Here is a 16,560-nt window from a genome sequence, read left to right as displayed (position 1 = left end):
GGGCAACCAGGCCTGCAGGGGAGGACAGTTAGGGGCAATCGGGCCGGCAGGGGAGCAGTTAGGTGTCGATCAGGCTGGCAGGGGAGTGGTTAGGGGGTGATCAGGCTGGCAGGCAGAAGCAGTTAGGGGCAGTCAGGCAGGCAGGCAGGTGAGCAGTTGGGAGCCAGCAGTCCTGGATTGTGAGAAGGATCTCAGATTGGAGAGGGTGCAGGCTGGGCTGAGGGATACCCAACCCCACCCCCTGTGCACGAATTTCGTGCACCGGGCCTCTAGTCTATATAAAAGCCTAAGCGACTGTTAAGACTTGATGACTGGCCGGCTGCTATGATGCACACTGACCACCAGGGGGCAGATGCTCAATGCAGGAGCTGCCCCCTGGTGGTCATTGCACTCCCACAGCCAACCTCCCACTGCTGGCCAAACTCCTGCGGTCCCTCCCCCTGGCCGGCCTGGGCCAGACTGGGTGAGATGGCCCCGATTGGCCCAATTGCTTGCCAGGCCAAGGGACTCCACCAATGCAGGCCTCTAGTTTATAATATTAAAAAATTAGAAACAATTAAGCCCAACCACTGTGGATAGTTAAACAAACCATGATAAAACCACTTGCTAGAATATCAGGCAACCACTAAAAATGATTACAGAAAATTTGGAGAAATTTTTAGGTCATTCAGGTAGCCAGACAAAGTACAGAATGCTCAAACTTGACTTTGTGATAAACAATGAATAATTTTTAATATAATTATTTCCCATGCTATATTTGAAACATACTTATGTTAAAAATTCATTTATTTGAAATTTTATTTATTTACTTTTTGGCTAAATCTAGCAGTCCTGGTAAAATCACAGTTACTTAAAAAATCACAAAAACCAGCAAAATAATCTATTCATAGGGAAAAAAAGGAAGATAGTTCACCAGAAAATTAATAGTGATTGTCTGAGAGGTGGAAACAATGGGTGACATTTTTTTTCCCTCTTTCACTTCTGGTTTTCCCCACTTTCCTAGATTTTCAGAAACTTAAAATGTTATATATAAAGGCTAATCCTAAGTTAGAAATTATCAAAGCTAACTTAGAAATTATCAAAGACTTTTTATGTTTTAGACTCTTTAGAAATGAATATAGAATCTACTTATATTCTACAGGCATGTTATTAAACACTGTAATGATTTATGGTTTAGGTGCACAGACGAACAGTTCACTGTTGCCTCAGGATGCACTGAGCAGTAATCTAAGGAAAAGTGGCCTGAAAAAGCCTGTGGTTGCTTCTTCATTAAAAAGGCAGGGTAAGTTTCCCTGCCCCAGAATAAGCTAAAAAGGTGGGAAATCATCTGAAAGAAGGTAAAAACAATAAATCCAAAGAAACATTGCATGGTGTCCTCAAAGGAATGTTAAGATAAACACGAGTAGGCACTGAGGCTGAAGTCTGTCCTGTCCCACGGGTCTCAAATCATGCTCAAAACCAAATTGTAACCCAGCCAGTGCTGCTCAGTGGTTAAGCATTGACCTAGGACACAAATTGATTGTTGGTCAGGGCACATGCCCTGGTTGGGGGCTTGATCCCCAATAGGGGGCATGCAGGAGGCAGCCAATCAATGATTCTCATCATTGATGTTTCTGTCTCTCTCTCCCTCTCTGAAATCAATAAAAATAAATTAAAAACAACAACAAATTGTATTGTTTAAGTAACAAATCCAACAAAAATTAATGACATGTTTTGGAAGAGATATTTTGTAAGATTTTTCCCTCTTGTTTATTAGTCACATGCACTTGGTATGGAGACTTAAAGTTGTTGTTTTTTAAAATATGTTTTTATTGATTTCAGAGAGGAAGGGAGAGGGAGAGAGAGATATAAACATCAATGATAAGAGAGAATCATTGATCGGCTGCCTCCTGTACGCCCCCCACTGGGGACTGAGCCCTCAACCTGGGCATTGACCCGTGACCGGAATTGAACCTGGGGCCCTTCAGTCAGCAGGCTGACGCTCTATCCACTGAGCCAAACCAGCTAGGGCAGCCAAAGTTGAAGAAGAAACATATTTATAATTATTCAGTGATAAATATTTGTTGAGAAAGACAAATAATATAATCGGTTTTCCACAGTTAGTGAAGTTTGAAAACATACCTAAAAACAATAGCATGGCTATTGTTCTGAATTTATGAAGACAGAATAACTAAATTTGAAAATAACATATATTTACATATACATATATATATCTTTTCTACTGAGAATAATTAAGCTTAGCTATTTGGGGAATCAACCTTTTATAAATCTCTACTTATACATTCTGTAAAAATAGTTTAGTTCAGCCCTGACTGGTTTGGCTCAGTGGATAGAGTGTCGGCCTTCGGACTCAAGGGTCCCAGGTTCGATTTTGGTCAGGGGCATGTACCTTGGTTGCGGGCACATCACCAGTAGCGGGTGTGCAGGAGGCAGCTGATTGATGTTTCTCTCTCATTGATGTTTCTAACTCTCTCTCCCTCTCCCTTCCTCTCTGTAAAAAATCAATAAAATATATATATTTTTAAATAGTTTAGTTCAATTTTGGTAGTATTGATTGAATACTTGCTAAGATATTATTGGCCAAGTAATATGACTGGGTGATTAAAAACTAGATATCATCTCTGCCCTCATACTCTGATTTTGAAGATGAATACATAAATATAATACAAGACCAAATCTAATTAAGAACTTACACATCCCAGGAATAAATGTCTTTGGAAAGTCAGTAAATAAACAGATCAACTGTATCAGGTAGAAGGTTTTCTACAAATTCTCATCACTTTCTTTGGCACAAAGAAGAAATAAAATAGCTTTTAATCTAAATTATCACTATATGCATTTACCAATGAGAAGTTTAATTTCAAATGGATAGTAGTTATGGCATTAGAAATGTGAAAACATTTCAGGAGAAGGAATAGAATAGAATAGAATAGGATAGAATATTTCTGTGCATATGGACATGTTAACCAGAAATAGGACTAATTTATAGGTCTCTAAAAGCCATTATACAAGGCCATTCTTCACTTTGCAGTTTAGTGTTGAAAGGCTGCAAACTTTCTGTGGTTACTAATCTTGGACCTATTAGTATCTCAGAGCTTTTCATTTCTTTTTACCTAAATGGATTCTTTGAAAAAAAATTCTAGAATCTTCTATTTTACTTAATTTCTTTGAATTTCCGCTTCTTGTTCTTTTTTTTTATCTGTGCAAACACCTTAACTTTTTCAAACTTCAATTAACTGTTTCTTTTGTAAGAAAAAATAACAGTTACTAAAACATTGTTTTTTTGTTTTTACTAGCCTGCAGTCAGCTGTTAGATGAGGCACAAGTGACCTTATCCTTCCAAGACTGGCTGGCCAGTGTCACAGAACGCATCCATCAAACCATGCACTATCAATTTGATGGTAAGTATTGGTCACCCAACTGGGCTGTTGCTGAAAGTAGGATAAATTAAAGTAATTGTGCTAGAGTTTTCTGTTATTTTTTTGTTTGTTTGTTTTGTTTTTTAAATATTTTTATTGATTTTAGAGAGGAAGGGAGAAGATATAGATGGAAACATCAATGATGAGAGAGAATCATTGATCGGCTGCCCCCTGCATGCCCCCTACTGGTGATCAAGCCTGCAACATGGACATGTGCCCTTGACTGGAATCGAACCTGGGACCCTTCAGTCCACAGGCCAACGCTCTATCCATTAAGCCAAACCAGCTAGGGCTGTTTTGTTTTTAAAATATATTTTTATTGATTTCAGAGAGGAATGGAGAGGGAGAGAGGGAAACATCAATGATGAGAGAGAATCATTGATCAGGTGCCTCTTGTACGCTCCCTACTGGGGATCAAGGCTGCAACCGGGACACATGCCCTAACCCGGAATCAAATCTTGACCTCATGGTTCAAGGGCCATCACTCAACCACTGAGCCACACTGGCTGGACTAGAGTTCTCTGTGTTGTTGTCTTTTGTTGGGCATGTGCCCTTGACTGGAATTGAACCTGGGACCCTTCAGTCTGCAGGCCGATGCTCTATCCACTGAGCCAAACTGGCTAGGGTGAGTTCTCTGTTTTGATAGAAAAAATAACTGGGCTTGACTCCCAAATACTTTGGGCCACAAAAAGCAGAAATCTAAGTGAAAGAAGGAAATACTCACATAATTTAAATGCAGTATCAGCAAAATGAATTTAGAAATGGAAGAGGAAAAACAGAGCAAATAATAAGTAACGGTAGATAGCTTTGATCTTGAGGGTATGATCTTTGGTGGTGTTAGCTTGACCTTTGTTCCAAAAAGGCATCTGAACTGTCCTTAAGAGTCTTTCTATAAGCCGAAACCGGTTTGGCTCAGTGGATAGAGCGTCGGCCTGCGGACTGAAAGGTCCCAGGTTCGATTCCGGTCAAGGGCATGTACCTTGGTTGCGGGCACATCCCCAGTGGGGGGTGTGCAAGAGGCAGCTGATCGATGTTTCTCTCTCATCGATGTTTCTAACTCTCTATCCCTCTCTCTTCCTCTCTGTAAAAAATCAATAAAAATATTAAAAAAATAAAAATAAATAAAATTAAAAAATGAAAAGAGTCTTTCTGTAAGAGATATTCTTTAAATTGTTTGTTTATCCACATGATTCTGGATGTTTTCTCTCCGCTGGGGCTAGGTAGCCCCTTGGACACAGTTTTTTAAGAAAAACTCAGAACTCTTTCAACACCTCCCTTGAACATTCTGTTGACTTTTGTTGACCTAGTGTCTTGTGAGCTTCTTTAAAGGTTAAGTAGTATTTTCAAACATTTTACCTGCCTTGAGATCATATTCAGAGCGAAAGACTGGTGTTTATTGGATAGTGTCCTAATTTTGTGGTCTTCTTTTTTTTAAACTTTGAAATAGTTTTATTGGCTCATAAAGCCTGTGCATATAAAAAAAATCACAACACTATGTAGTATTTAAATCACAATTTCATTTTTTACCAATTAAAGCTACCCAGAATATACATTAGAAAAAAAAAATCCGCCAAAACCGGTTTGGCTCAGTGGATAGAGCGTCGGCCTGTGGACTCAAGGGTCACAGGTTCGATTCCGGTCAAGGGCATGTGCCTTGGTTGCGGGCACATCCCCAGTAGGGGGTGTGCAAGAGGCAGCCGATCAATGTTTCTCTCTCATCGATGTTTCTAACTCTCTATCCCTCTCTCTTCCTCTCTGTAAAAAATCAATAAAAAAAATATATTTAAAAAAAAAAAAAAATCCTACAGAACTGCCTGGCCAGTGTGACTCAGTGATTGAGTGTCAACCCAGGAACCAAAAGGTCCCCTGTTCGATTCCTGGTCAGGGCACATGCCCGGGTTGCAGGCTCAATTCCCAGTAAGGGGTGTGCATGAGGCAGCCAATTGATGTCTCTTATCGATGGTTCTATCTCTATCCTCCTCCCTTCCTTTCTAAAATCAATAAAAACATAGTTATAAAAAAATCCTACAGAACTGAATTTTGAAGTGACATTATGATTTAATACTATGACAACATAGATAATTCCTTATAACATTAATTCATTGAACAAAGCTGCCAGATACTTTCATAAGCGTAGCCATTGCAGAGTGCAAATGAACACAGTTTCAACATTACACTTTTAGTTGAAGTAACTGTGCCTCCAGCTAGGAGCTCTCAAATTTCTGGCATAAAAATTTGGTCTGTTTTAACTGAATGAGTTTCTTCTTATTTCCTAAAGGCAAACCAGAGCCACTGGTGTTCCACATTCCTCAGTCTTTTTTTGATGCCCTACAACAGAGAATATCTATTGGAAGTACAAAAAAACGGCTTCCCAACTCCACTACAGGTATGGGATTTTTTCTTCAGCAATAGCCACACATGTCTTATCCTTAGGGAATTATGTTTGGAAATATCGTGTGGAATTTTCAGGATTAGGACTTCTAGCTGAATGCTGAGAGCATGAAGCCTTAGCCAGTCAGCTCTTGGAATAATGATCACATTCTTCAGTGCAACCCTATATTTACTCCAGTGCAAGTTAATGGAACAATTCAGAAAGCACAGACTTGGTAAAAGAACAATGAAGTGCAATAAATGTGCCCACCAAGAAATCTGATATTTTCTAGATATGAATCAATTTCAACAAAAGCATTGCAGGCTCCAATCATTATTGGGCTGGCTTCTTGGAGGCATATTATAGTATGTGTCAAAAACTAAAACTTGCCCAGCTGGTGTGGCTCTATGGTTGAGCATTGACCTATGACCTAGGTCATGGGCACATTCTTAGGTTGCAGGCTCAATCCCCAGTAGGGGGTGTGCAGGAGGCAGCTGATCAATGATTCATCATTGATGTTTCTCTCTCTCTCTCCCTTTCCGTTCTCTGAAATAAAAAATATATTTAAACACACTCACACCCACACACACACATACACATACACAAACACCTAAAACTTATTTTTTTGTGATTCCTAATTTTTTATGAAGATTTTAGAGTTATTCTTAGGCTTGGAACACTTTATCATTACGTTATTCTGGTACTTATTTCTTGCTTTTACATAACGTCTTTCTACTAGACATCTCAACGTACTTATTAGGTAGCAAAAGGAATTAAGGGAGAGAAAAGGAGGAAGAAAGAATTACTCAGTAATGACAGCTAGCAATCAATACTATTTCTTCAACAAATTTATTTGATGAACCCGGCCAATGTTGCTCAGTGGTTTAGTGTCGACCTATGAACCAGGAGGTCGTGGTTCAATTCCCTGGTCAGGGCACATGCCTGGGTTGTAGGCTTGATCCCTAGTAGGGGTTGTGCAGGAAGCAGCTAATCAATTATTTTCTCTCATCATTGATGTTTCTATCTCTCTCTCCCTCTCCTTTCCTCTCTGAAATCAGTAAAAAATAATTTTTAAAAAAAATTGTTATTTGATGATATAATAGGGACGGTTTGAAGTTTAATTCTGTATTTGAATAATGCAAGCTGTGAATCACTATGTTTAGAGCCATGAAAATCTTTATCTTCACAGCTTGTCTTTCTGACTTTTCAAGCAAGGTTGATTCTTTCTTCCATTTTAAATTTTAGGCTAATACATTAATTTTAACTCACCCCTTAGCTAGTTTTGCAGACTTTCGGTGGAACCCCTTTATAATCCTGCAGGTAGGGCAGTGGATTGGCAATCATGTGAGCAGGCTTAAACTCCGTGTAATTAAATTTTTTTAAAATATATTTTATTGATTTTTCACAGAGAGGAAGGAAGAGAGATAGAGACCTAGAAACATCGATGAGAGAGAGACATCGACCAGCTGCCTCCTGCACACCCCCCCACCGGGGGATGTGCCCACAACCAACGTACATGCCCTTGACCGGAATCGAACCTGGGACCTTACAGTCTGCAGACTGACGCTCCATCCACTGAATCAAACCGGCTTCGGCCGTGTAATTAAATTTTTAAGGACTATAATTTGACCTCTGATGATATATCTAAATTTGTAAGAGGTGTAAGAAGTTGTTTTATAATGGAGTCTGTGCATGTAGCTTTACGAAACAAAAAAACAAGTTTCTAAGGTAACAGAAATAAGTAGCATCTCGAAGCATCAGAGACTTAATATAGTAGAAATTTTTATCACTGGATTTGTCACATTTATGTCAAACCCTATTATTTATTTGCCTCTAGAATTTCTTTTTGGAATTTGCTGAGATTCTATAAGGAAAGAATAATACTGCACTGAAATCTCTAGAAACTGGATAACAAATAGGGAAAGAGAATGTTATGTTTTGGTAGGCTAATTTTGTTCCCTTTTTACATTGAAGCTTTTGTTCGAAAAGATGCCCTGCCATTGGGAACCTTTTCCAAGTATACCTGGCATATCACTAATATCCTGCAAGTTAAACAAATCTTAGATACCCCTGAGGTAAGAGTTTATTTCTACAGTAGTGGGAGGGCAGAGAGGAGAAGAGAGGGAAGCAAGTTTGGGAAGTATGTTTGTACCAATTCCTTGAGTTACAGACACCAAAGATAATTCTGTTTTTCATATTAAGAGATGATTCAATGTAACATAGACACTCACAACTGAAACCTGTTCATGTTGACCAATGTCACTCCAATAAATTTAATAAATAAAAGATTAAAAAAAGAGATTATTCAGAAATATTCATGGCTTTATAGTGCTGACTCTAATTTTAATGGGTATTTCCTAGAGCTTGAAAAGGTATCTTAAATTGGAGTATTCTTTTTCTTTGCCTTTGGGATCAGAAAGCAGGAATGATTTTTCCTATATATTAAATAATGATCTATCTATGGTGAACCCTAAATTAACTAAAAAAATATGTAAATATTTTGAGATGATACACCATTTATGAAATTAATGGGCCTAGCACAATTAATTGCTCCGCCCCAAACTCATTAGAGAAATGACCCTCAGTTTGTGTTCTTTTTCACAAGGGAAAGATATTTTAAAACATTTCTGTCCAGCAGATCCTGAAAATGTGAGGGTTTTCCCTTCTTACAATAATGGAATATTGTAGAAAATTCAGTATAATGTGATTTGATGTGTTAAGAGAAGCTTATTTTCAAGACATTGTTATGTTCAGAAGAAGAATAAATTGCTTGGTAGCCGTTATGTTCAGAAGAATAAAAGGCCTATGTTAGCACTAAAGACATTTGAGGAACTTTTTAAATGCAAGATATCACAGAGGCAGCTTCTATCCTGGAATAAGTGGTGTTTAGGGAGGCAATGTGCAACCCAAAGCAAAGTCAAGTGAGGGAAAAGAGCTAATGATCATTGAGCTTCTATCTGTTGGGCGTTATTTACCTGTATCACCTCATTCATGTATTTTGCAGATGAGAAACAGGCTATGAGATGCTCACCCTGCTGTTTAGTGGCAAAGACAAAATTCAGTTCAAGTTCTGTCTGGCTCAGTCCCAAGGATGGTGTGAAGCACACAGGATGGTGAGGTCAGCTGTAGGTGCTATCAATAGAGTTTTTAGGAGAATGTTCTAGCAGATAAATAGGGGAAGGGAAAAAAACAAATTTAGAGCAGGTCTATGCCAGTAGTGGTCCTGTAGACATGAAGATGTTGGGGTTCAAATTAAAGTTATAGAGAAAAAAGGAAAGCCAAGATATGAATGGTATAAGGAAAACAAGGCAGATTTGTTGACAGGATTTAGTTGAAAATACAAGGGGAAGTTTTAATTAATTTGGTTGTGCTTAATGAGGAACAGTGAATACATAAACAATCTATTCTCATCCAAGTATTTGTCTATTTTGAAAGTTTTTCTTTCTCACCTTTCTTGGTATTGTCTCCATGTCCAGATGCCCTTGGAAATTACCCGAAGTTTTATCCAGAACCGGGATGGGACGTATGAGCTGTTTAAATGCCCTAAAGTGGAAGTAGAGAGCATAGCAGAAACCTACGGTCGTATAGAAAAACAACCAGTGCTGCGACCCTTGGAACTAAAAACTTTTCTCAAAGTTGGTAAGTGATTGGTGGTTTCAACATTGCATCTTCCTATGAAGGTCAACTATGTGCAATACATTGTCCTAGACTTTGGATCTTGACCTTAAACAAAGAAGGCACATTAACTCATCTTGTAAAGGTAATTATGAGATAGGGTATTTTGTTTCATTTGAGCCAGGGCTTTAAAAATAAAATTATAGGAGAAACCAAGATGGCGGCATAGGCGAAACACCTAACCTGCAGCCGGGCACAACAATTTCAAAGGCACAACTAGAGGTCAGAACGGACATCGTCCAGAACCACAGGAGAGCTGGTGGACTGAAATGCCCACAGCTGGGGGGAAGGAGAAGGCCACGGGGACAATCGGGGGAGCCGTAAAAGCCTGAGGTATGGAGAAACTGGCGGAGACACGAGCACGCGCGCCTGCGGGGAGGATGGAGCCGGAGAGGAGGGGGCGGCTGACTGCCTGGCCGGCGTTCACTGGCAGGAAGGAGATAAAGGCTCCGGAGTGCGCTAAGCGCCGGCTCCGACTGCACTGAGCGCCAGTTCCGGGCGAAACCCTGGGAAGCCAGGCACAGGCGGGGGGAATGAATCTGGGCTGTGGGCGCAGGCACAGAGGAGCGGGGGAAGGCAGAGCTCCAGAGGCGCGCACGGGAAGGGGCGCAAAGGACGGACTGTTGCCTGCGCCACTGAACTGCCCTAGCGGGAAGGAGACATAAGCTCAGGACCGTGCTGAACCCCAGTTCCGACTGCACTGAACCCCAGTTCCGGGCGAAACCCTGGGAAGCCAGGCGCACGCTGGGGGAATGAATTTGGGCTGTGGTGGCGGAGGCACAGAGAAGCGGCGGCTCCAGACGCGCGCACTGGAAGGTGCGCAGAGGACGGACTTTTGCCTGCGCCACTGGGTGGCCCTGCTGGGAAGGAGACAGGGACGCCAGACTGCGCTGAGACCCAGTTCCAACTGCACTGAAACCCAGTTCCAGGCGAGAATCTGGGAGTCCAGATTCATTAGGGGAGGGACTGGACTGTTTGGCAGTGGGCGAAATTCCAGGGCGCGTTTCTCTCAGAGGTGTTTGCAAGGAATACAGAGGGACACAGACACAGGAGCCTCATAGGGCGGGGCTGACAGGAAGCCAAGGTTGTAGGCTCCACCCTGTAGCTCCGCCCCAGCCAAGCTGAGCAGAAGCTTTTTCCTGCTGAGTGCCTCAGGTAGTGGCTGACCCACACTGCATTGGAGACCCAGAAACGAGGGCATCTAGTGGTTGGTGGGAGATGACACCAGATTTCAATCACTTGCATAAGGGAGGCATTCTAGAGGCAGACTCAGTGAGCGCCAAGGCATTGCTGCATCAAGACCCGGCCCACAAACATGTCTCCTGCACAGCAACTCTTCCTATATGGACAAAGAGGGTCCTCACAGCCAATTGGCCTGGAGGACAATTCCTCCCAGTGACACCAACAACAATCAAGACTTAACTGTACAAAGGAGGACCAAGATGGAGACATAGGGCGGCAGCCTGATCGTTGCCTACCACAACAATATTGAGACTACGACGGGAGAGCAGAGCAGACACCAGCCAGAAAGACCGGGGGGCTGGCTGAGCAGATGCTCTACAACTAGAATAAAAGAGAGGGGTACGCAGGATGATGCTGATGCCGGTGACCCAAAGTCCACACTTTAAGAACTATGGCTCAGGCGACACAATGGTGGCCAGGAACGTGCTCGGCGCAGTTCCCCCGGCGGTCTCCGGCTGAGGGGACGGCTCCACTCGCTGCCGAGCACGGACAGACGAGCCCCTGGGAGACATGGGGTGGGAGACTCCGTGCTTGCTGACCTCCGAGTCCTTCAAGAATCTCAATGCCCCGAAGTGGCCAGGTGCGCACGCTCAGCGACTGGCCACCGTTGCAGACCCAGGGGCCGACGCAGCGACACCGGACCAGCCCACCGCCGGGCACCGGGCACACCGGAGCCTTGCCGAGCCCGCCGCCCAACGAGTTCTGCGGCAGCCGCCCTGGAGCTCTGAGAAAATGACCGAAGGAATTGCTGAGAGGGAATTGACCAACAGGAATTGGGATCAAGAAGACGAAACCCCGCTGAGACCCGAGTCCAGGCGAGCCTGCGAGCCTCTGGGCTCAGATGTGGTCACACGCCTCTGGGTCTAGGTGAGGCCTCACGCCCCTGGGTTTGGGTGAGGCCACGCGCCCCTGGGTCCAGGTGAAGCTGGATTCCGGGTTCGGGTGAGGCCATGTGCCCCTGGGTCCGGGCGAATCTGAACCCTGGGTCCGGGTGAGGCCGTGGGCCCCTGGATCCGGGTAAGGCTGGGTCCCGAGTACGGGTGAGGCCGTGAGCCCCTGGATCCGGGTGAGACCACGCGACCAGGGGTCTGAGAGAGGTAACGGGCCCCTGGGTCCGGGTGGCTTCGTGCACCTAGGTCCAGGTGAGGCCACGTGCCCCTGGGTCTGAGAGAGGCCACGCACCCCTAGGTCCGGGCGAGACCATGTGTCCCTGGATCCGGGTGGGGCCTCGTGCACCTAGGCCCGGGTGGGGCCGCGTGCCCCCGGGTCTGGGGGAGGCCAGGCGTCCCTGGGTCCGGGTGAGACCGTGTGTCCCTGGATCCGGGTGAGGCCTCGTGCGCCTAGGCCCGGGTGAGGCCACGTGCCCCTGGGTCTGGGGGAGGCCAGGCGTCCCTGGGTCCGGGTGAGACCGTGTGTCCCTGGATCCGGGTGAGACCTCGTGCACCTAGGCATGGGTGAGGTCACGTGCCCCGGGGTCTGAGAGGCCAAGCGTCCCTGGGTCCGGGTGAGACCATGTGTCCCTGGATCCGGGTGAGGCCGCGTGCACCTAGACCTGGGTGAGCCCAAGTGGCCCTGGGTCTGGGAGAGGCCAAGCGTCCCTGGGTCCGGGTGCGACCATGTGTCCCTGGAGCCGGATGAGGCCTCGTGCACCTAGGCCCGGGTGAGGCCACGTGCCCCTGGGTCTGGGAGAGGCCAAGCGTCCCTGGGTCCGGGTGAGACCATGTGTCCCTGGATCCGGGTGAGGCCTCGTGCACCTAGGCCCAGGTGAGCCCAAGTGGCCCTGGGTCTGGAAGAGGCCAAGCGTCCCTGGATCCGGGTGAGACCATGTGTCCCTGGATCCGGGTGAGGCCTCGTGCACCTAGGCCCGGGTGAGGCCACGTGCCCCTGGGTCTGGGAGAGGCCAAGCGTCCCTGGGTCCGGGTGAGACCATGTGTCCCTGGATCCGGGTGAGGCCTCGTGCACCTAGGCCCGGGTGAGCCCAAGTGGCCCTGGGTCTGGGAGAGGCCAAGCGTCCCTGGGTCCGGGTGAGACCATGTGTCCCAGGATCCGGGTGAGGCCTCGTGCACCTAGGCCCGGGTGAGCCCAAGTGGCCCTGGGTCTGGGAGAGGCCAAGCGTCCCTGGATCCGGGTGAGACCATGTGTCCCTGGATCCGGGTGAGGCCTCGTACACCTAGGCCCGGGTGAGCCCAAGTGGCCCTGGGTCTGGGAGAGGCCAAGCGTCCCTGGGTCCGGGTGAGACCATGTGTCCCAGAATCCGGGTGAGGCCTCGTGCACCTAGGCCCGGGTGAGCCCAAGTGGCCCTGGGTCTGGGAGAGGCCAAGCGTCCCTCGGTCCGGGTGAGACCATGTGTCCCTGGATCCAGGTGAGGCCTCGTGCACCTAGGCCCGGGTGAGCCCAAGTGGCCCTGGGTCTGGGAGAGGCCAAGCATCCCTTGGTCCGGGTGAGACCATGTGTCCCTGGATCCGGGTGAGGCCGCGTGCACCTAGGCCCGGGTGAGCCCAAGTGGCCCTGGGTCTGGGAGAGGCCAAGCGTCCCTGGGTCCGGGTGAGACCATGTGTCCCTGGATCCGGGTGAGGCCGCGTGCACCTAGGCCCGGGTGAGCCCAAGTGGCCCTGGGTCTGGGAGAGGCCAAGCGTCCCTCGGTCCGGGTGAGACCATGTGTCCCTGGATCCGGGTGAGGCCGCGTGCACCTAGGCCCGGGTGAGCCCAAGTGGCCCTGGGTCTGGGAGAGGCCAAGCATCCCTGGGTCCGGGTGAGACCATGTGTCCCTTGATCCGGGTGAGGCCGCGTGCACCTAGGCCCGGGTGAGCCCAAGTGGCCCTGGGTATGGGAGAGGCCAAGCGTCCCTGGGTCCGGGTGAGACCATGTGTCCCTGGATCCGGGTGAGGCCTCGTACACCTAGGCCCGGGTGAGCCCAAGTGGCCCTGGGTCTGGGAGAGGCCAAGCGTCCCTGGGTCCGGGTGCGACCATGTGTCCCTGGATCCGGATGAGGCCTCGTGCACCTAGGCCCGGGTGAGGCCACATGCCCCTGGGTCTGGGAGAGGCCAAGCGTCCCTGGGTACGGGTGAAGCCAGATCCTGGGTCCGGGTGAGGCCGTGCGCCCCTGGATCCATCCGGGTGAGGCTGGGTCCCAGGCCCGGGTGAGACCACGCGCCCCTTGGGTAGGGGTGAGGCCACGTGCCCCTTAGTCTGGGTGACGCCGTGCCCCTGGGTTCGGCCGAGACCAAACCAGAGGGAGTCGGACCTCCATTACCACCATTTGTCCACCATCCAGAGCTGAGGGGTCAGTGCTGACATGTACACATAAGGAACTACTGGACATTGAAATTGGGTCTCAAAAGAACTGTTGGTCCAGGGGGAAGCTTGCTACAGATTGATTCATTTGCCTGTCAGCATAACTATTATTGCTCATCTCACATTCAGTTCTTATTAGTATATATCTAGTGACATATGATCTCGCTCATCTAGGGGAAATGATGAACAACATAGACTGAGGAACAAGAACAGAACCAGAAGCAAGGAGGCATCGATTGGACTATCGGGCCTCAGAGGGAGGATAGGGGAGGGTAGGGGGAGGGTGGGGGGAGGGGGAGAGTTCAACCAAAGGACCTGTATGCATGCATATAAGCCTATCCAACGGTTAAGTTCAACAGGGGATTGGGGCATGCGTGGGGAGAGGGGTGGGATGGGAATGGGGGGATGAGGACAAATATGTGACACCTTAATCAATAAAGAAATTTAAAAAAAAAAAAAAGAAAAATAAATAAATAAATAAATAAATAAAATTATAGAAGTAATAAGTATTCAATATAGAGAAATCATAGATTTTATAAAGAAGAAAAATAACCACCTGTAATCGCACCCACCAAAAACAACATCACCATTAAGATTTTGGTAAAACCTTTCCAGACTCTCTTCTGTACATGAAGAGTTTCTAAAACATGGGATCATACCTCTTTTCCCTTAAAAATACAGTGTCCCCCCAAAAAATGTATACACACTTGGAATAATTACTAATTCCAATCAGCTAAATCTGAAAAGAAAGAAACATAGAGCTATCAGCTGTTAAAGTGTGTATACACTTTAACAGAGAGGAGAAGAGAGGGAAGCAAGTTGGGGAAGTATGTTTGTACCAATTCCTTGAGTTACAGACACCAAAGATAATTCTGTTTTTCATATTAAGAGATTATTCAATGTAACATAGACACCCACAACTGAAACCTGTTCATGTTGACCAATGTCACTCTCACAAGAATTTGACAAAATAATTATAATGTCTAAATTTCTCCTAAAAGAATAAGTACACAATTAGGTAAGTGAATGAGGCCTGCTTGATAGATGGTAATACTAAGGTAATTTAAATTATGGCTGGCATTCATTCATTCATTCTTCATTCAACAAGTCTTTATTGAGTGCCTATTATGAACCAGGCACTATGCAATCCTGGGGTACAGTGATGAACAAAAGTGATATAGTTTACTGTCCTGGAAAAGATGATAGTCTAATCATTAGAAAGAGAGGTATTAGATGGCTAGAAGTGTAGGCTCTGGAGTCCAAAACTGCCTGAAGTTAAAGTCAGGTCCACCTACTAGTTGTGTAACTAAGCAGGAAGACTTCATCTATCCTCACCTCAGTTTATTCATCTGTAAATAGGGATCACAGAATCTGTCTCTTAGTGAGTTGCTGAGCATTAAATTAATGCATTGTAAATCACTTAAGATAATACCTGGCACAGTAGGTGCTCATTAAGTGCTACTTGTTATAGTTGTCATTATTATTAAATTACTAGAGGCCTGATGCACAAAATTCGTGCAAGAGTAGGCCTTCCTCCCCCGGCTGCTGGCACTGGCTTCCCTCTGGCACCCAGGACCTGGGCTTCCCTCACAGCCCCGGCTTTGTCCAGAAGGATGTCTGGTCTAATTAGCATATTGCGCTTTTATTATTATAGATTATACAAATATGTTAGTATTTATATAGTACTATAAAAACATTTAAAAATATATTTTTATTGATTTCAGAGAGAGAGGAAGAGAGAGAGAGAGAGATAGAAGCATCAGTGGTGAGAGAGACTCATTGATCGGCTGTGGACATTGAGCCCGCAACCCAGGCATGTGCCCTTGTCTGGAATTGAACCCGGGACCCTTCAGTCCACAGGCTGACGCTCTATCCACTGAACCAAACCGGTTAGGGCTATAAAAATGTTTTTATTTAATATAATATAAAAATAAATTATTTTATTAAAAATAGACAGAGCTTGGCTAGTGTGGTTCAGTGGTTGAGCATCAACCTATGAACCAGGCGGTCACTGTTCAATTCCTGGTCATGGCACATGCCCAGGTTGTGGGCATGATCCCTGGTGTGGGTCATGCAGGAGGCAGCTAATCAATGATTCTCTCTCATCATTGATGTTTCTCTCTCTCTCTCTCTCTCTCTCTCTCTCTCTCGCCCCCCCTCTGAATCAATAAAAAAATATATTTTTAAAAATAGACAAAGAACCCATAATTATCACTAATCGATTATATGAATTTGAGCTAGCAGAGATGTTACTGATTTAATATAAAGTCTTAAAGTCTTACTTAGCTTTAAAATGAATCATGTAATTAAGTATTTTAAATATGTTATTTATTTCAAGGTATCAACCTTAAACAAAGTCAGATATTTCTCCAGCAAAATGGGTTTATTTGGAAACAGCAAAGTATTGCAGTTCAGGGCCTGCAAACCATGTGCAAGTCCAGAGAACAAAAGGGAGGAACTCTTCTTTTATAGAGGAAAGGGGGCTGTTTAAAGGAGATGTTAGAAACAATGAGTTCATTGGAGAAAATGGGGAGTTCAGAGTGTAATGGCTTTATATAT

The 16,560-nt window shown here is 45.5% G+C and overlaps 1 protein-coding gene across 2 annotated transcripts in view; it reads left to right on the top strand.

Annotated features, from left to right (window-relative positions):
* The window catches only part of C16H2orf42 (chromosome 16 C2orf42 homolog), a 33,412-nt gene that overhangs the window by 15,537 nt on the left and 1,315 nt on the right, over positions 1–16,560 (top strand). For both annotated transcript variants that reach the window (XM_008147498.3, XM_054728120.1), the window contains exons 5-9: positions 1,178–1,282; positions 3,297–3,401; positions 5,698–5,805; positions 7,765–7,865; positions 9,267–9,429. In XM_008147498.3, the coding sequence (XP_008145720.1) occupies positions 1,178–1,282; positions 3,297–3,401; positions 5,698–5,805; positions 7,765–7,865; positions 9,267–9,429 (582 nt within the window). The remainder of the gene's footprint in view (positions 1–1,177; positions 1,283–3,296; positions 3,402–5,697; positions 5,806–7,764; positions 7,866–9,266; positions 9,430–16,560) is intronic.

The sequence above is a fragment of the Eptesicus fuscus genome, chromosome 16, assembly GCF_027574615.1.
Source record: "Eptesicus fuscus isolate TK198812 chromosome 16, DD_ASM_mEF_20220401, whole genome shotgun sequence".
Lineage (NCBI taxonomy): Eukaryota > Metazoa > Chordata > Mammalia > Chiroptera > Vespertilionidae > Eptesicus > Eptesicus fuscus.
This window is presented reverse-complemented; position numbering and strand designations above follow the sequence as displayed.